Raw genomic sequence first — 20,514 nt, forward strand, 5'->3', positions numbered from 1 at the left:
TTGTTGAGAGGGTAAAGAGGAGGTTTGACAGGTTGTAGTCTAGATTAGAGAATCTTTGGAGCTTAGGTGAGAGTGACAGCGCTTATCACCAAGGCCACATTTGACTAAGTGTGGCATCAAGGAGGCCTAGCAAAACTGGAGTCAGTGGGAATCCAGGGAAAAACCCTCCTCTGGAGTCATACCTGACACATAGGACAATTGTTGATAGTTGGAGGTCAGTCAACTCAGCTCCAGGGCATCTTTGTAGGAGTTCCTCAGGGTAGTGTCCTCAGCCCAACCATCTTCACTGAAGAGCCTGACACAGGACCTTCCAAATTGACAACCATTTCCACCTGGAAGGGCAAGGGCAGCAGATACAAGGGAACACCATCACCTGTAAGTGTAATTTATTTCACCCAGAGAGTGGGAGACTGAAACTCATTGTCTGAAAAAGTGGAAGAAGCAGAAACTTCATCACATTTAAGTAATACTTGGAAATGTACATGAAGTGCTGTGAACTCGGAGGCCAAGGACCACGAGCCAGTTGAGGAGTTCAGGCTGCTTACTTGTTGGCTGATACGAATACAATGACGATTGACCTTCTTCCACCTGCTTGGAAATTAAAATTTCCCAATGGTAACTCGCTGATGTGAGAAAATTAGCATTTACCATGTTGCCACCTGATTTCCCATTCTCTGTAAACTTTAATTCATCCAAACCTCTGCCATGCCTGTTTTATTTCACACCAAATCCCATCACCCCTGTGCTCGCTGACCTACAGTACTTCTCAGTCTGTCAGTGCTTCAATTTGGTGGCTTTCATTCTCCACGCTCAAATCCCAGCATGGCCTCCCACCTGCCTATTAATCTCTTCTAGTCCCTTAGTTGAGAATTTGCCATTCCTCTAATTATGGCCTCTTGCACATCCCTTCATTTCCCCATCATGGGTGATGGTGTCACTGCATACACACTAAGTTCTAAATTCCCTTCTTAAATCTCCTCACCTGTCTCTCCTCCTTTAAGCCTCTCCTGAAAACACAGCTCTTTGACTCGAACATTTGGTCAGCAATCCTAAATATGTAGAATTTGGTTCAGTATAAATCTGAACAATTTAACCGTTTTTGTGCACGATTACATCCAGGACATTGCTTGAAGAGCCCGGAGTTTGACCTTTGACCTGTTCACAAATGGATATTTGCTTCTCTCCCTTGTTGAGTCGAACAGAGTGGAATATTCTACCTTTCAAAACCTCTCACCACTCTTTCTTTTTGTAGATGTTGACGAGTGTAAAACAGGGGACCACCTGTGTCGGTACAATCAGAAGTGTGAGAACACAGCAGGAGGTTACCACTGCAGTTGTCCTCATGGTTATCGCTCACAGGGTGTGGGAAGACCATGTTTGGGTAAGTGGCAGAGGGAGTGTTGGGGTACTGGACTGGGTGAAAGGGAGAGTAGAGGATGGAAGCTATAAAAAGCTCTCACCTTCATTGACTTGATGCAGTTTGTACCATTCCCTATCCAGAGCCAAGAGAAAGGTGTCACCAACATTCCCTCTAGGCTAGGGAACATACTGTGCAGGGAACAAACAGGTCACGCAAAGGCAACAGGCCCCTTTAAGATGTGTTCCTGACCAGTCATGCAACTATCTTAAAGGAACCATGTCGTACAAAAGAAGGGTTGAACGGTAGAGAGAAATTAAAGGAAGCGACTGGGCTTGTATACCCTTGAGTTTAGAAGACTGAGAGGGGATCTGATTGAAACGTATAGGATTATGAAAGGATTGGACATTCTGGCAGGAGGAAACATATTTCCGCTGATGGGGGAGTGCCAAACCAGAGGACACAACTTATAAATACGGGGTAGACCATTTAGGACAGAGATGAGGAGAAACTGCTTCACCCAGAGAGTGGTGGCTGTGTGGAATGCTGTGCCCCAGAGGGCAGTGGAGGCCCAGTCTCTGGATTCATTTAAGAAAGAATTGGATAGAGCTCTTAAAGATAGTGGAGTCAAGGGTTATGGAGATAAGGCTGGAACAGGATACTGATTGGGAATGATCAGCCATGATCATATTGAATGGCGGTGCAGGCTCGAAGGGCTGAATGGCCTACTCCTGCACCTATTGTCTATTGAAGCATCAGCTACTATCCAGCTACGCTCTCATTTTTGTTTGTGAATTGGGTGTAAAGTGGTATTAGTGAAGGTCTAGAGTCAGCCGCTCTGTTTAAAATGTGTTGCCAACCCTCGATGGATGATATACTGGAGAAATTGTCACTTCACAGTTGTACCTCAAAACATGCCCACTCCTTCTTCATGCCATGTTGGTTATCACTGACTTCCTACACAACCAGGAAATCAATACGTTTTTCATTATCTGACTGGGTAATTCTTGACTTTAAGCCAAGCTACTTAATAATTTTCCTCCTGAGTGGCTGAAAACAGTGTTCAAGGGCAAAGAACAAGAGAATGAAGTACAGTACAGGACAAGAACGGGCCCTTTGTCCCACTAATCCTATACTGACACATGACGCCTTTTCTAAATTAAAAGCCTTTTGCCTACAGGCGGCCTGTATCTCTCTATTCCCTGCCTATTCATGTTCTTTAAGTCCATTAGACAATACCCATTGCTCTGCCCTCATCAGTCATCTTTGTTCCTTCCTCAAAAAACTCAGTCTTAAGTTTTTAACAACCTCCCCACACAAAACCTTGCTTGCCTGTCAAAAGTATGTGCATAATTTTCCAAATGTGAGTAAATCCTGTCCTGAAGGTAAACAAGATGGTTAAGAAAGTTGTTTTGCATACTTGTCTTCATTGCTCACACCTTTGAGTGTAAGAATTGGGACCACGTGTTAAGGATGAACAGGATGTTGGTGAATCCTCTTGCTCTGTTATAGGAAGGATATTATTAAACTGGGGAGGGGTGAGAAAAGATTTACCAGGATGTTGCCAGGAATGGAGGATTTGAGTTATAAAAATAGACTGGATAGGCTGGGATTTATTTCACTGGGGCATAGGTGACCTGATAGAGGTTTATAAGATCATGGGGTTCATAGATAAGGTGAACAGCAAAGGTCTTTTCCCTAAGGTGGGGGAATTCAACACAAGGGGGCATATTTTAAGGTTGGAAGAGAAAGATTTTAAAAGGATATGAGGGACAACCTTTTTACACAGAGTGGTTAGTGTGTGAAATGAGCTGCCAGAGGAAGTATTGGATACATGTACAGTTACATTTAAAAGACATTTAGATAAGCACATGATTAGGAAAGGTTTGGAGGAATGTGGGCCAGATGCAGGCAAGTAGGACTAGTTTGGTTTGAGAACATAGTCAGTGTGAACTAGTTGGACCAAACAGTCTGTTTCTAGACTGTTTGACTCTATGACTCCAAGAATCTTTTCTAATAATTTCTCTACCACTGTAAAGCTCACCAACCTGTAATTTCCCCGATGATCCCTATTGCCCTTCCTAAACAAAGAACAAAGGAAATTTACAGGTCAGGAACAGACCCTTCGGCCCCTCAAGCCTGTGCCAATCCAAATCCACTGTCTAAACCTATTGTCCAATTCCTCAGAAGCTGTAGGCGCCCCACCTACTCATGCATCTGTGCAGACGAACCTTAAATGAATACCGTGCCTGCCTCTACTACCTCTACTGGCAACACGTTCCAGGCACCTACCACCCTCTGTGTGAATGTATCCCCCTTAAACTTTTCTCCTCTCACCTTAAACGTATGACCTCTCATTATTGAATCCCTCACCCTGGGAAAAAACTTATCTCTATCTACCCTGTCTATACCCTTCATGATTTTGTAAACCTCAATCAGGTTCCCCCCTCAATCTCCTTTTCTCTAATGAAAACAATCCTAACCTACTCTATCTCTCTTCATAACTAACACCTTCCATACCAGGCAACATCCTCGTAAATCTTCTCTGCACCCTCTCCAAAGCATCCACATCCTTTTGGTAATGTGGTGACCAGAACTGTACAGTATTCTAAATATGGCCGAATCAAAGTTTGTACAATTTTGTACAATCTCTCTGCACATCAACTTTTCCCAAGGCTCTTCCATTTTCAGTATAGTTTGCTCTAGAATTAGACCTTCTAAAATGCATCACCTCACATTTGCCCGGATTGAACTCCAGCTGCCACTTCTCCACCCAACTCACCAGTCTACCTATATTGTCCTGTATTCTTTGACAGTCCCCTATGCTTTCTGCTACTCCACCAATCTTTGTGTCATCTGCAAACTTGCTGATCAGACCAACAGCGCCCTCTTCCAGATCATTTAGCAACAGTGGCCCTAGCTCTGATCCCTGTGGAACACCACTGGTCACCTTTCTCCATTTCGAGGAACTCCCTTTAACTACTACTTTCTGTCTCCTTTTGCTCAACCAGTTCTTTATCCACCTATCTAGAACACCCTGCACACCATGAGACTTCACTTTCTCCATTAGTTTACCATAGGGAACCTTATCAAAGCCTTACTCAAGTCCATGTATATGACATCAACAGCCTTTCCTTCATCTATCAACTTGGTCACTTCCTCAAAGAACTCTATTAAGTTATTGGTGATAGGCTACATGGTTTTGTGTTGGGGAGATCATGCCTTACCAACTTAGAATCATAGAGATGTACAGCATGGATACAGACCCTTCGGGCCAACCTGTCCATGCCAACCAGGTATCCCAACCCAGGTGGGACTAGACTGGGTTGGGATATCTGGTCGGCATGGACAGGTTGGACCGAAGGGTCTGTTTCCATTTTGTACATCTCTATGACTCTACGTTGGTATGGCATGATCTCCCCCAGACAAAACCATGTTGCCCATCACCGATAAGCCCACTCTCTTTCAAATAATAATAGATTTTATGCCTCAGTACCTTCTGCAGCAACTTTCCCACCACTGACATCAGGCTCACTGGCCTATAGCTCCCTGGAATATCCCTACTACCCTTCTTGAACAGGGGGACAACATTAGCAGTCCTCCAGCACTTCACCTGTGTTTAAGGATGCTACAAAGATATCTGTCAGCACCCCAGCTATTTCTTCTCTTGCCTCCCTCAGCAACCTGGGATAGATCCCATTGGTCATGGGGATTTGTCCACCTTAATATCCTTTAGCCTACTTAACACATCCTCCTTGCGTATGTCAACGTGATCCAGAGTAAACAAGCTTTTATCTCTAATCTCAACATTCATCATGTCCCTCTCCTCAGTGAACACTGATGCAAAGTAATCATTGAGAATCTCACCCATTTTCTCAGGTTCAACACAACCTTCCTTCCTTATCCTTTAGCGGACCAACCCTTTCTCTAGTTACCCTCTTGCTTCTCATATATGAATAAAAGGCCTTGGGATTCTCCTTAATTCTGCTTGCTGAAGTTATTTCATGACCCCTTTTAGCCTGCTTGATTCCTCATTTAAGATTGGTCCTACTCTCCTGATATTCCTCCAAGGCCTGTTCTGTTCTTAGCTGCCTGGACCTTTTCCTCTTGACTAGTCTCCTGTCATCCACGGTTCATGCATCTTGCTTTTCCTATCCCTTGTTTTCAAAGGGACATGCCTATCCTGCTTTACCTTCAACATAGCTTTGAACAATAGATTTTGAACAAAGGAACAATTTTGGCTATTCTCCAGTCCTCTATGACCTCATTTGTGACTAAGGAAGATACATTGATTTCTTACAAAATTCCAGTAATTTCTTCTGTCACCTCTCTCAGAATTCTGGGATAGATCCCATCAGATCCTGGGGCAGTCTACCTTAATGCTTTTCAAAATATCCAACACTTCAATCCCGAAGGGGCCCTATTCTCTCCCTAGTTACCCTTTTGCCCTTAATATATTTGTAAAAACCCTTTGGATTCTCCTTAATTCTATTTTCCAAAGCTATCTCATGTCCCCGTTTTGCCCTCCTGATTTCCCTCTTAAGTATACTCCTGCTTTCTTTACACTCTTCTAAGGATTCACTCGATCTATCCTGTCTACACCTGATCTAAAACATTCCCCATGGGAGACTGATTAGCAAGGTTAGATCTCATGGAATACAGGGAGAACTAGCCATTTGGATACAGAACTGGCTCAAAGGTAGAAGACAGAGGGTGGTGGTGGAGGGTTGTTTTTCAGACTGGAGGCCTGTGACCAGTGGAGTGTCACAAGGATCGGTGCTGGGCCCTCTACTTGTTGTCATTTACATAAATGATTTGGATGCGAGCATAAGAGGTACAGTTAGTAAGTTTGCAGATGACACCAAAATTGAAGGTGTAGTGGACAGCGAAGAGGGTTACCTCAGATTACAACAGGATCTGGACCAGATGGGCCAATGGGCTGAGAAGTGGCAGATGGAGCTTAATTCAGATAAATGTGAGGTGCTGCATTTTGGGAAAGCAAATCTTAGCAGGACTTATACACTAAATGGTAAGGTCCTAGGGAGTGTTGCTGAACAAGGAGACCTTGGAGTGCAGGTTCATAGCTCCTTGAAAGTGGAGTCGCAGGTAGATAGGATAGTGAAGAAGGCGTTTGGTCAGAGTATTGAGTACAGGAGTTGGGAGGTCATGTTGTGGCTGTACAGGACATTGGTTAGGCCACTGTTGGAATATTGCGTGCAATTCTGGTCTCTTTCCTATTGGAAAGATGTTGTGAAACTTGAAAGGGTTCAGAAAAGATTTACAAGTATGTTGCCAGGGTTGGAGGATCTGAGCTACAGGGAGAGGCTGAACAGGCTGGGGCTGTTTTCCCTGGAGCATCAGAGGCTGAGGGGCGACCTTATAGAGGTTTACAAAATTACGAGGGGCATGGATAGGATAAATAGACAAAGTCTTTTCCCTGGGGTCGGGGAGTCCAGAACTAGAGGGCATAGGTTCAGGGTGAGAGGGGAAGGATATAGAAGAGACCTAAGGAGCAACTTTTTCACGCAGAGGGTGGTACGTGTATGGAATGAGCTGCCAGAGGATGTGGTGGAGGCTGGTACAATTGCAGCATTTAAAAGGCATTTGGATGGGTATATGAATAGGAAGGGTTTGGAGGGATATGGGCTGGGTGCTGGCAGGTGGGTCTAGATTGGGTTGGGATATCTGGTCGACATGGACGGGTTGGACCGAAAGGTCTGTTTCCATGCTGTACATCCCTATGACTTTATGACTCTATGACTCCAGGGCAGTCATGATGGGTTGATAACTCTAGGATTCCAACAATAGGTGTAACCTATGGCAACTGAAAAGGAGAAAATGGACAAATAAATGTTCCTTATATATGAAATAAAGGTCATATTGACAGCAAGGCTTCCTCTAAATGGAGTTCTGCTGCTGATATCTACTTGAGAATACAGTATCATTAAATTCAGTCCATGCCGTCCACAGTGCCTTTGAGCTTCTCGCAGACTTTCCCTATGGATTTCAGTGAGTCTCCTGTCACTCACGAAGTCCTGCCCTGAATATCAGGTGGTCTTGTGCAGTTTGCTTCTAGCCATGTTAAAAATTCAGAATGAGCAGAGAGCACAGATTGAGTCCTTAAGAACTTGTTGAAAGTGTGAATGTGATGCCTAGTGCTTTCAATTTCTTCCCGATGATTAATATTTTATATGAATACATCTTGATTTATGCTCCCCGCTCCATTCCCATCCCGTTTGCACCAGATGTCGATGAATGCCAACAGATTCCCAAGCCCTGTGTCTACCAATGTCGAAACCTGGTTGGCAGCTACAAGTGCCTGTGTCCTCCTGGAAAACAGCTACAGGGTGACGCCAAGTCTTGTGCTGGATTGGAAAAGCCTAAACTGAGCAATAGCACAATCACAAGCTTCAGACCCCAATTAGTCTCTATCAGTCAATATAGCCACAGCCAGCAGACCAGCCAAAACCAGATTAACCCCTTCTACACCTGGCTGGGCTGGAAGATGAACCGGGAACATGAGACACAAGACAACAGGAAGTCCTGTCCCACTGGATACAGAAAGAGGAATGGGGTCTGTACAGGTGAGTAATGTTTTCAGCAAGAAATTCTGAGTTTTAATTAAGTCTAAGATCCTGTATGGTCCTGACAAGGTGGACATGGAAGGAATGTTTTCTTCTGTGGATCAGTCCAGAACTAAAGGACACTGTTTTAAAATTAGTTGTCGGCATTTTAGGGCTGAGATGAGGGAAAGTGGGATCATTGAATATTTGGCAGAAGTGAATAGATTCTGTTAGGTAAAGAAATCAAAGTTTATTGGTGATTGATCAGAATATGGAGTTAAAATGCAAGCAGATCAGCCATGATTTTATTGAATGATGCAGGCTTTAGGGGCCTACACCTGCTCCTATTTTGTTTCTTTGTATAATTTGTTTTTTTTCCAATCGATTGTCTTTTGTATAATTTCATATCTGAACACCAGCATATCTTGGGAGTAACTATTGACCAGGAACTGAACTGGATCACCCATATAAATACTGTGGCTTAAAAGTCGGTCAGAGTCGGAGATTGCTATGGTGACTACCTCACCACCTGACTCCACATGGTGACAAAAATGTTTATCATCTCCAAAATGCTTTGCAGCAACTCACTAAGGCTCCTCTGACAAGACTTTCATAACCCACAACCACCATCACCTTGAAAACCAGATGCATGGGGATATTACCATCTACAAGTTCCCCTCCTACCTGCACATGATGCTGACTTGGAACAAATCACTGTTCCTTCACTGCCACAGGTCAATATCCTAACTGTGGTGTACTTACACCACAAGGACTTCAGCAAGTGAAGAAGGTGGTTCACCACCACATTCTCTGGGACAACTAGACAAGGGAAATAAATGCTAGCCTTACCCACGATGGATAAATGATAATTGTTTTTCATTAAATCTCAATGAAAATGGAAAATACCCTCTGGGATTTTGCAGAATTCACAATTTGTTGAGTGTGGACAAAATGTTTTGCTTTGAATGCAGGGTTATGAGTATTTGATGGTAATAAAATTAAAGTATACAGGGGATGGAAGGAGAGAACTGAGGAGAAAAAGAGTAATAAAAATGAGAAGAAAAAGGTTAGGATAAACAGAATTGCAAATCAATTAAAAACAGAAAAGAAGCAGCAATATTCAAGAAGTTCATGTTCAGCAGAAGGAACAAAGGCAGGAACATTTCAGGAATAGCATCTTCATTACAATCCTGTCAGAAAAGAAAAATGCTAAGAAAATGGGATCTCTAAGAAAAGGCTAGGAAAGGGTTGAGTAGTTTAAGTGAAGCAACTTCTCTTCAACCAGCTCTTTTATTGTCCAGAAGATGGCGACATTGTTTAACAAACTCTGTCCCTCTCATCCCATCTGTAAATATGTGAAGACAGCAAATATTTAATAGACTAATTTGCATTGGCAGTGCCAGTGGATTAACTCCATGATTAAAGGATTATGTTTGCTCTTAATGAAGTTTTAGCACATTCCAAATTCCAGTGTGCTGCACAGCATGTTGAATAGGGTCATTAAAACCCTTCTAATACTACGGAACTGTTACACCCAAGAAATATTATCTCATTCGACTGTTGTCAGCTCTGGAAGTGGCACTACCCAATATAATGCCATAATGGCATTGGTGAACTATGTGGGCTTTAAAGATAATCATTCCATTGTTACCATCACTGAAACAAGCCTTCAGTTCCCCATAGAGACATTGAATTGAAATTTCACCAGCTTGCATGAACCCTCCATTCCCAAAGCATTACCCTGAACTTCTGGACTACCAGTCCAGAGACATTACCATCACCCACCATCTACCCCACTTGTAACCCTTTTTTCTCACACAGCACGGATCCTTTACAGCTTGAAACAACACTATTCTGGATTGAATTACAATACTGAATCTCAGTGTCTTGCCCTGTGTAGTCTTGTTTTGAAATGTACCTGTTTAGGAGATGAACAGGATATTATAGAAATTACTATTGTATTGCCTCCCTACACACTCCTCACGTAACAAATAAATAACTTGCATATCTAAAGCACCTTTCACGATCTCGGTATTTATGAAGTGTAGCCACCTTTGTCCTTTACCATATCATGTGATTGCAAAATGTGTCCAGAGAAGAGTTAATGCAAGAAACAAGGACAAATATTGATTTAGTTCTGAATTGGAATCTAGAATTAGATGCTCAGTGCTATGCCAGATTTGAGTGTGTGGGTTGTTTTATTTTGTTCCAGATATCAATGAATGCCAGACTTGGCATTTCTGCCAGCATGATTGCAAGAACACCCAGGGCAGCTACCGTTGCATTTGCCCATCCGGTTATCGACTGCTGCCCAATGGTAGAAGCTGCCAGGGTAAGTGATGAACAATGCAGGGGATGATGCTCTCTATGACAATGGCTTGTTCCTTATGGTGTTATCCCTTAATAAAACAAAATCTCTTTCCCTATGTTCTGATTTTCTTTTTCCTGATGCTGCCAGTTCTTGGTTATTCCTGGCTGATCAGGTTAGGATTGCATTCACTGGAATTTGAGAGATTGAGGGGACTCCAAAATAAACCGATAGAATTCTAACAGGCTGGACAGATTAGATGCAGGAAGGATGTTCCTGATGGGGAGGAAGTTCAGAACCAGGGTCATTGGTTACGGATGAGGTGTAAACCTTTTAGGACTAAGATGAGGAGTCACCAGCGATTAGATTAAAAGCCTGTTCACCTTTATGACTAAGATATAACCTTTATAAACTGAGTCAACAGATCCAGTTCAGAGTTTTTTCCATGTCCAGCCCCATACAATCCCACTACGTTGCTGTTACTGTAATACCAATGTAATAATGAGGAATGATTAATTTCCCAATTCGTTACACCTCTACTTTCTGACAGCACTCAGGGTAATGTGGACACTTTTGAATCCTATATTTCAAAGGGGACAAAAATACTTTGGGGGGAATGTGGAAACAAAGAAAACATGAATGATAAGAGATCAACTACATCAGAAAGCTAGAGAATGCAGAGCTCTATTCTGTAGCTAGCTCCAGGGGGTCAACACAGACCTTGGGATAGTGATGGAGAAACCTGAGCTGGTAAATATGGTTCTATGTGTATGACTATGTCAGGGCTGTTACTCAGCTAATCTGTGGGATAGCTGTCCCAAATTTAGGCACCACACCTCAGCACCAAGTGAGACTGACTTTATGGAGTCAATGCCATTCCCTGGTTTGATGTTGAAGTCACAACTGAATGAATCCATCTTGTTTAATTCTTCTGGTTTATAAAAAGGAGTGTGAGTTTTTGAGGGATGGAGCTATAAAGAGTCTGCAAAAGGATCCAGGTAAATGAGCGCGCAAAATTTAGCATATTGAGCAGAATGTAAGAATTCAAAGTTTGGTAGAAGATTTGTAGCTCGGGTGCTCGTTGTTGTGGTTCTGTTCGCCGAGCTGGGAATTTGTCTTGCAAACGTTTCGTCCCGTGTCTAGGTGACATCCTCAGTGCTTGGGAGCCTCCTGTGAAGCGCTTCTGTGCTGTTCTACCGGAGAAAACAGCACAGAAGCGCTTCACAGGAGGCTCCCAAGTACTGAGGATGTCACCTAGACAGGGGACGAAACGTTTGCAAGACAAATTCCCAGCTCGGCGAACAGAACCACAACAAGAATGTAAGAAAATGTAAAATTTTCCACTTTCGCAGAAAGAATAGAAAAGCAGAATATTATATAGCTGGAGAGAGACTACAGAATGCCTCAATACAATGGGCTCTGCATGTCTTTGCACATGAATCACAAACAATCATGGTGAAGGTTTAGCAAGTAAGTAGGAAGGCAAATGAAATGTTGGTCTTTATTGCAACAGAAATGGAGTATAAACATAGAGATAGTTTGCTACAACTGTACGTAGCATTGGTGCGATTGCACCTAGAGCAATGTGTACAGCTTTAATGACTTAAGGAGTTCAGAGAATGTTCATTTCATTGATTCATAGAATGAAATGTTGTCTTCAGTGGAATGGTTGTGCAGGATGGGGTGTTAGAAGAATAAGAGGTGATGTTATTGTAACATAAGATTCTGTAAGGTCTTGATCCCTGTAAATGCTGAGAGGCTGTTTCTCCTACTCAAGGAACCTAAACGTTTCACCTTAACCTGTTTAAACATAAGACATCTCCCCTTTAAGTCCAAGATGAGAGGAATTATTTTCTTAGGGGATTGTTAGTCTTTGGAATTCTTCCTCAGAGCAAAGGAGGCTGTGTCAATCAACACGATCAAGTCTGAATAAGACAGATCTTTATTTGATAAGCAACTGAAGGATTTTGGGGCTAGTTAGGAATGTGGGGTTGAGGCAGTAATCAGGTTAGCCCAGCGTATTGATTGATAGTACAGCATCAATGTCCCAACGAGTTACTTCTGCTTCAATTTCTTATGATCTTAGGAGTTTTATCGAGCCATTTGCAATTGCTGTTTGTTAATGTTGTTGACATATTTCTATCCTATTAGCTGGACATCCCTGCATTACGTTGTGCTTCATTATTTCAGATATTGATGAATGTCAGGAACAGAATATCAAATGTGGGCTGAACCAGATGTGTTTCAATATGAGAGGCAGCCACCAATGTATAGATACGCCATGTCCAGCCAGCTACCGGAGGGGACCCAGCCCAGGGTAAGAGGAAGAATGCAGGGTTCAATTATGGAAGTTGGTTTTTTTTCTCTTTCCTGATCCTGAAACATATTGTTTTCTATTTTCTTCCCTTTCTTCTCTTCCTAGGACCTGTTACCGCCGCTGCATCCTCCACTGTTCAGCCGGTCCCCTGGCATTTCAGTACAAGCTGCTGACCCTCCCTCGAGGAATCCCAGCCAAGCATGACGTGATCCGACTGTCAGCGTTCTCAGAGCGTGGCGTGCTACAGAGCAGGACCAACTTTACTGCCATTGAGCAGGATGTGGCAAGTCCCTTTGCCATTCGCACTGACCAGGGACGTGGGATCGTGCACACTCTGCACCCCCTGATGGAATCCAGGGTGTACCGCCTGAAGGTGCATGCTACCACCTTCAGTGAGCAGGGGCCACTGAAGTACCATAGTGTATTTGTCATTGTCATTGCTGTGTCCCCGTACCCTTACTAAGGCCAACAGCAGCTTCTGCATGGAGGGATGTGTATTCTTTAACTATTTTACAAAACAAAGTGTTTATTTTTTTTCCTTCGAAAGGCTCCGCTTTTTCACCTGGCGACAATGACTTGCCAAGTCTTCCAAGCTCCACATTTTTCATACCACGTGAATACATCTTGTTCAGAGTTACGGATCAATGTTTAAGACCCGATGTGAAACTAAATTCTATTAATCTGTTTATGGGTGGGTTAACACCAGAGACGCAATGAGTCCCAACATTACTGTTCAAAAAAAAAAGCACAGTTTATTATACAGTGTCCTGAGGTTAGATACTAAGTCTGTATATGAGTGCAGTCCATACTACTCAGTCTTAGTCCTCACTGAGTAGTTTGGCAAAGACATCCCCAGTGTAAAATCTATAGTTTGAGAATGTGCCACCCCCTCACCCCACATCCTCAATTTGATTTGGGCTGAACTGGGAAGAGCTGCAGGATGTTCCACCATTTGAAAGTACTGAGCATCATCTCCTCAGAGCTGACAAGGAGCATCTCAATTCTGGCAAACGCCCACTGCCCGAGCAGGCAAGGGTAAGTGATGCCCTTGCAAACAAGACATTCAGTATATTTAACAGGTACGGTATTTTCTTAGTATTCAGTGGGGCAGAATGCTGGACAGGATGTGCTCCCCATAGGCTTGCTACCTGTTTTATGGGAGAGATTGGTGTCTTTATCGAATTGCGATTGAGCTTAAGGATGACACATACAAATCCTGGTAAACATTTAATGTTCTCAATTTGACATGCTTTCCAAAGGATTTGCTTAAAAACATTTTGAAGTTATCCCTTTTTCTTTTCTTGGCACTTAACCAAACAGCCTGTTTGAAAGGACATTCAATCCTCTAGCAGCTGTATATGAGGATCTGCCAGAAGATTAAAAAAACGCCTTTAGGATCTGTTCACACAGGACCTGTATGGTGTGGTATAGATCCTCTGTATATTGCAATGGAAGTATTGGTGTTGTCCTTGTCCACTTGCTACTTACATCACTGAAAAAGTTATAGTTGAGGTATGGGATTATCATATCCATGGCCTTTATCACACAGGGAATAGCTGGCAGATTCTCTGGTACTTCCCCACTCAGCGTTCCTCACTTTGATGTTCAACCATTCAACATTTTGACCGCTCCCACTGGAGTACTATCCCCTTATCTTGTCTTCCTCTCTGTCATTAATACCTTCAAAATCTATTTTTTCATTGCACTTTCAGTCCAATCTCCTGTGAGTTCTGTCACTTAGTTGATGTACTCCTAAATCCTTTACATTCAATCTCCCTTTTCTACTCTGCTGCTAGGACCACCTCCCAGACATCACACCACTTCCTGCCTCAGTAAGCTAGTCTTGCACTTGCTGACGTCTCAATGGAGTTTCACCACAACGTGTGGACCTCATTGTTCACACTCAGCCTGAAGGAGCTCAAAGGCAGCAGCAGTAATTGGAAAGCCAAGCATAACTATGTTCTTTTTTTTTGTAGAAGTCATTGTCGATATATGGGTTTAATGTTTCTCATTTGTGAACTAACTACTATACATATTGTAACCACTGAGGTGTCTGAATATGTTGTGCTGAATTATAAGATCCACTGTCCGAAGAGTGAATTATAACAGAGTGCTCAGAGTCCTGAGACAGGCAGCTGTGATTTTTATTGTAAAACAGTGCCCCAAATTCTGCATAAAATGTCGTTTTTCCCTATTTATTTGTCTTTGTGACAAGGTCCTAACATGTTCAGGGAAACATTAAAATGAGGAATTAAGGAAATTAACTTTTAAAATGTGACCTGACTTCTGTTTCCGAAAGTAGTCTGGATGTCATCTTACAAGAACGTTCACACACTCACAACAGCACAATTCCAAATCAACATATTTACCTGAATTTAACCGAGTGGTCACGCATTGTTCTAAATTGGATCAAGCAGCTACTTGAGCTGGTCAACAGCCTGGATAGACTAATTGGCCAGAATCTACAAGATCCTACCAAATGCTTCCATCAATCCATCTGAAAATTAACATGAAAGAAAGATTTCCGTTTCTGTAGGACCTGAGTACATCCTAAAATATTTTGCAGGCAATGGAGTGCTTTCAGAAATAATAGTTGACAAAGGCATGTTTCAAACTTGGCTGAACAGGTTGACTATCAATCTGTACCTGTAGCAGGCGGTAAGAGCTGGAGAGTTTCCTGCTCAACTAGAACCATATGATGATTGCAGCACAACAGCTTCCCCACATTAAAACACTCCATGTACTGGTTGTTAATGTGAGCAAATGCCATTCTCGTTTGGAGAGACGAACCCACACACACATATACACACACACTCGTTTGGAAATATGGTCATTGTTTTAATGTTTCAACAACAACTGGATGAATTAGAGATTAATGTAAAGAAATAATGTCCTTCATTACCATGCAGGATAGAACATTTGTGGTATTGGGACATTAATGGTTAGTTGTGAACTAAGATTAGGCCTGATCATGCTGTGAGTCTAAGATGCAGTTGATTTGTGTGTTAATTTATTATACAGAACAAATTCAGAAATATTGTGGTTGTGAATTTACCAAGGACAACTCTTACAGGTTTAGAGGTGATTTCATTAAAACACAAGATTAACAGAGATTAAAAGCAAATTGCTGTAAATCTGAAACAAACAAAGAATGCTGAAGAAACTCAACACATCTAGCAATATTTGTGGAGAGAGAAACAGTTAACATTTTGCATCCAGACTCAGAACTGATAAGAGTTGGAGAATAGGTTCTTCTTTTATACTTTTGATGAAGAAAGAGGAGGAGCAAGAGAGCAGATGGTAGAGAGGTCCAGTGCAAAAGACCAAGGGGTTAGAGTCATACAGCATAGAAACAGGCCCTTCGCCCACCATATCTTTGCTTACCAACAAACGCCAAACTATACTAACCCCATTTATCTGCTCTTGGTTGAAGTACTCATCCAGATGCTTCTTAAATGTTGCTAGAGTACTTAGAATCATAGAGATGTACAGCACAGAAGCAGACCCTTCAGAGCAACCTGCCCATGCCAACCAGACATTCTAACCTAATATAGTCCCATTTGCCAGCACTTGGCTTACATCCCTCTAAACCCTTCCTATTCATATACCCATCCAGATTCCCTTTAAATGCTGTAATTGTATAAGCCTCCACCACTTTATCTGGCAGCTCATTCCATACACACACCATCCTCTGCATGAAAAGGTTGCCCCTTAGGTCCCTTATATATCTTTCTCCTCTCACCCTAAACCTAAGCCCTCTAGTTCTGGACTCCACCACCCCAGCGAAAAGACTTTGTCTATTTATCCTATCCATGCCCTTCATGATTTTATAAACTCTATAAGGTCAATTCTCAGCCTCTGACGCTCCAGGTAAAACAGCCCCAGCCTATTTAACCTCTCCCTGGAGCTCAAATCCTCCAAACCTGGAAACATCCTTGTTAATATTTTCTGAACCTTTTCAAGTTTCACAACATCCTTCTGATAGGAAGGAGACCAGAATTGCACATAATATTCCAACAGTGGTCTAACCAATGTCCTGTACAGCTGCAACATGACCCCCTAACTCTGTTATTCAATGCCCTGATCAATAAAAGAAAGCAGACCAAACACCTCCTTCACTATCCTATTTACCTGCGACTCCACTTTCAAGGAACTATGAACCTGCACTCCAAGGTCTCTTAGTTCAGCAACACTCCCCAGAACCTTACCATTAAATGAATAAGTGCTGCTTTGATTTGCTTTTCCAAAATGCAGCATCTCATTTTTATCTAAATTAAACTCCATCTGCCACTCCTCAACCCATCGTCCCATCTGATCAAGATCCCGTTGTACTCGGAGGTAGCCTTCGCTGTCAAAGTACACCTCCAGTTTTGGTGTCATCTGCAAACTAACTATATCTCCTTTAGTAGTCATGATTTGGAGATGCCGGTGTTGGACTGGGGTGTACTAAGTACAAAATCACACAATACCAGGTTATAGTCCAACCGGTTTAATTGGAAGTACCAGCTTTCAGAGTGCTGCTCCTTCATCAGGTGGTTGTGGAGTACACAATTGTAAGACACAGAATTTATAGTAAAAGTTTATAGTGTGATGTCACTGAAATTACACATTGAAAAATACCTGGATTGATTGTTGAGTCTTTCACCTGTTTGAATACCATGATCGTTTCACTTCTTTCATGTGTAAATCACAAAACATTTTTTTTTAAAGTTACATTCTCAGATTAACTGTAACAATTGGTGCTAGCCAGATATGGCTAGATATTATCTGGCCAACACCAATTGTTACAGTTAACCTGAGAATGGAACTTTTTAAAAAATGTTTTGTGATTTACACATGAAAGAAGTGAAACGATCATGGTATTCAAACAGGTGAAAGACTCAACAAACAATCCAGGTATTTTTCAATGTATAATTTCAGTGACATCACACTATAAACTTTTACTATAAATTCTGTGTCTTACAATTGTGTCCTCCACAACCACCTGATGAAGGAGCAGCACTCTGAAAGCTAGTGCTTCCCATTGAACTTGTTGGACTATAACCTGGTGTTTTGTGATTTTTAACTTTATACCTCCTATGTTCACATCCAAATCATTTATATAAATGACGAAAATCAGTGGAGCCAGCAGTGATCCTTGTGGCACACCACTGATCACAGGCCTCCAGTCTGAAAAGCAACCCTCCACCACCACTCCCTGTATTCCATGAAATCTAACCTTGCTAACCAGTCTCCCATGAGGAACCTTGTTGAATGCCTTACTGAAGTCAATATAGATAATGTCTATCACTCTGCCCTCATTGCTCCTCTTTGTTACTTAAAAAAAAATTAAATTCATGAGACATGACTTCCCACACACAAGGCCATGCTGACTATTCATAATCAGCCCTTGCCTTTCCAAGTACATGTAAACCCTGTCCCACAGAATTCCCTCCAACAACTTGCCAATCACTGATGTCAGGCTCACGGGTCTAGAATTCCCTGGCTTTTCCTTACCACCCTTCTTAAACAGTGGCACCACGTTAGCCAACCTCCAGTCTTCTGGCACCTCACCTGTGACTATCAATGATACAAACATCTCATCAAGGGGTCCAGCAACCACTTCCCTAGCTTCCCACAGAGTTCTAGGGTACACCTGATCAGGTCCTGGGGATTTATTCACTTTTATGCGTTTCAAGATATCCAGCACCTCATCCCCTTGCACTCTAACAGGAATATATTGTCTCTGGACTCTTGTCTCACTTTTGAAGGTTTCCCATTTTCCAGCTGTCCCCTTACCTATGAACAACTGCCCCAATCAGCTTTTCAATGTTTTTGCCTAATACTGTCAAAATTAGTCTTCCTTCAATTTAGAACTTCAATTTTTAGGTCTGGTCTATCCTTTTCCATCACTATTTTAATACTAATAGAATTATGGTTGCTGGCCCCAAAGTGCTCCCTCACTAACACCTCAGTCACCTGCCCTGCCTTATTTCCCAAGAGTTGGTCAAGTTTTGCACCTTCTCTAATCGGCACATCCACATACTGAATCAGAACACTTTCTTGTGCCTCCACCACCCACTCAGGCAGCACATTCCAAATTTCTAACACCCTCTGAATGAAAACAATTTTTGTCAGATCTCCTCTAAATCACTTATTCCTCCCCTTAAACTTCTGCCCTCTGGTCTTAATGTCATCTGCCACTGAGAGGAGATTCGCATGATCTAATTCTCACAGAGCTTTGTTCTACACATCACATATGCTTTCTTCGTCACCTGTGTACCCTTCCATTATTAGATCTCCAAAATGCAACACCTCACACTTCTCAAGAACCTCACCATCCGACCTGAAATCCCCAGCTATAATGTCTTTCTACACTGTGAATAAAGATGAAAAATATTAACTTAAGGCCTTATGTGTGTCCACTGGCTCCATGCACAGGTTGCTCCTTTGGTTTCTCATAGGTTCCACTCCTTCCTGCTAATCATCTTACTCTTAACATATTTGAGATATTCTTTGTAGTTTTCCATGATCTACCATTTCATGTCCCCTCTTTCCCCCCCCCCCCCCCCACCTCTTAATTTCCTTTTTAAGCAACCTCCTATTCTCTGTATTTTAGAAGGACTTTCCCATGTTTTTAATGTGCTGTGCCTGACATATACTTCCTTCTTTTTGGAGAAAGAAAAAGGTGTAAATTAAGGTGTGAAAGGGAGAGAAGTAAACAAGAGTCAAACACAACATTGGTGGGGGTGCGGAGTGAGGTTAAGAGAACAGACATAATGTGGACAGTTTCTGAAGTTATTGAATTCAGTATTGAGACCTTGATGGTGTATAGTGTGCCTCAGCTGAAAATGAGGTATTGTTCCTCAAACTTGTGCTGTGCTTCACCAGAGCATTGCAGCAGGCTCAGGACAAAAATTAAAGTTAGAGACCAAATAAAACTGCAGATGCTGGAATTCAAGGTAGACAGGCAGGAGACTGGGAGCATCAGGAGATGGAGAAGTCAACATTTCAGGTGTAACCCTTCTTCAGGACTGACAGAAATATTAACATGAGATGAAGGTGATTTATTGAAACAGCGACATTCGGGTCATTCCTATGGACAGAGCAGAGGTGTTCTGCAAAGCAGTTGAACAGTCTATGTTTGATCTTGTCCACATAAATAGGAGTGCATTGTGAGTACTGAATACAGCTGACTAGATTGGAAGAAGTAGAAATGAAATTTTGCTTCACCTGGAAGATGTATTTGGGGCCTTGGGCAGTGAAGATTAACAGAGATCTTGGTAGAGTCAATCCTGAGAGGCTGCTTTCTCCCTTGGTTGAAGCATTTAAGAATTGGGGGTAGTGTCTTTGGATAAGGGGATTGGCCATTTAGCACTATAAAAATAAATTTCTTCACCCAGGGAGTTGTGAATCTTTGGAATTGTCTACTCCACAGAGCTCAGTCAACATATTCAAGGCAAAGATTGATAGATTTTTGAAAATAAAAGGATATGGGGATAACGGGCGATGGTGGAGTTGAGATAAATGATCAGCCATGAACATTGTGAATGGCTTAACCGTGTTGAGAACAGTGACCATTGCACCTAACCATGGCTAGAATTCACACTTACTAACCCGAACTGACTGATTCCAAGAACAATAATTTTAACCAGTTCTGTTCAGTATTAAGTGAGGAACTTTTGTTTGACTTTATGGAAGCCAAGGAAGAGGTTGCTTGGGCCCTTTGCTGAGATATTTGTACTATCGATAACCACAGGTGAAATGCCAGAAGACTGGAGAGTGGCTAATGTGCTGCTAATGCTTAGAGAAGGTGGAAGGGGAAAGGCATGGAACTATAGACTGGGGTGAGCCTTACATCAGTGGTGGGTAAGTTGTTGGAGGAGTTTCTGAGGACAGGATTTATATGCATTTAAAAAGGCAAGGACTACTTCGGAATAGTCAACATGGCTTTGTGCATGCTAAATTGTGTCTCACTAAATTGATTGAG

At 42.3% G+C, this 20,514-nt stretch overlaps 1 protein-coding gene across 3 annotated transcripts in view; it reads left to right on the forward strand.

Moving 5' to 3' along the window:
* The window catches only part of LOC140469322 (hemicentin-1-like), a 438,266-nt gene extending 423,457 nt beyond the window's left edge, over nt 1-14,809 (forward strand). For all 3 annotated transcript variants that reach the window (XM_072565717.1, XM_072565718.1, XM_072565719.1), the window contains 5 exons: nt 1,253-1,381; nt 7,603-7,941; nt 10,133-10,252; nt 12,419-12,545; nt 12,651-14,809. In XM_072565717.1, the coding sequence (XP_072421818.1) occupies nt 1,253-1,381; nt 7,603-7,941; nt 10,133-10,252; nt 12,419-12,545; nt 12,651-13,008 (1,073 nt within the window). In that variant the 3' untranslated portion in view covers nt 13,009-14,809. The remainder of the gene's footprint in view (nt 1-1,252; nt 1,382-7,602; nt 7,942-10,132; nt 10,253-12,418; nt 12,546-12,650) is intronic.
* The last annotated feature ends 5,705 nt before the right edge of the window (nt 14,810-20,514 follow it).

The sequence above is a fragment of the Chiloscyllium punctatum genome, chromosome 49 (assembly GCF_047496795.1).
Source record: "Chiloscyllium punctatum isolate Juve2018m chromosome 49, sChiPun1.3, whole genome shotgun sequence".
Classification (NCBI taxonomy): Eukaryota; Metazoa; Chordata; class Chondrichthyes; order Orectolobiformes; family Hemiscylliidae; genus Chiloscyllium; species Chiloscyllium punctatum.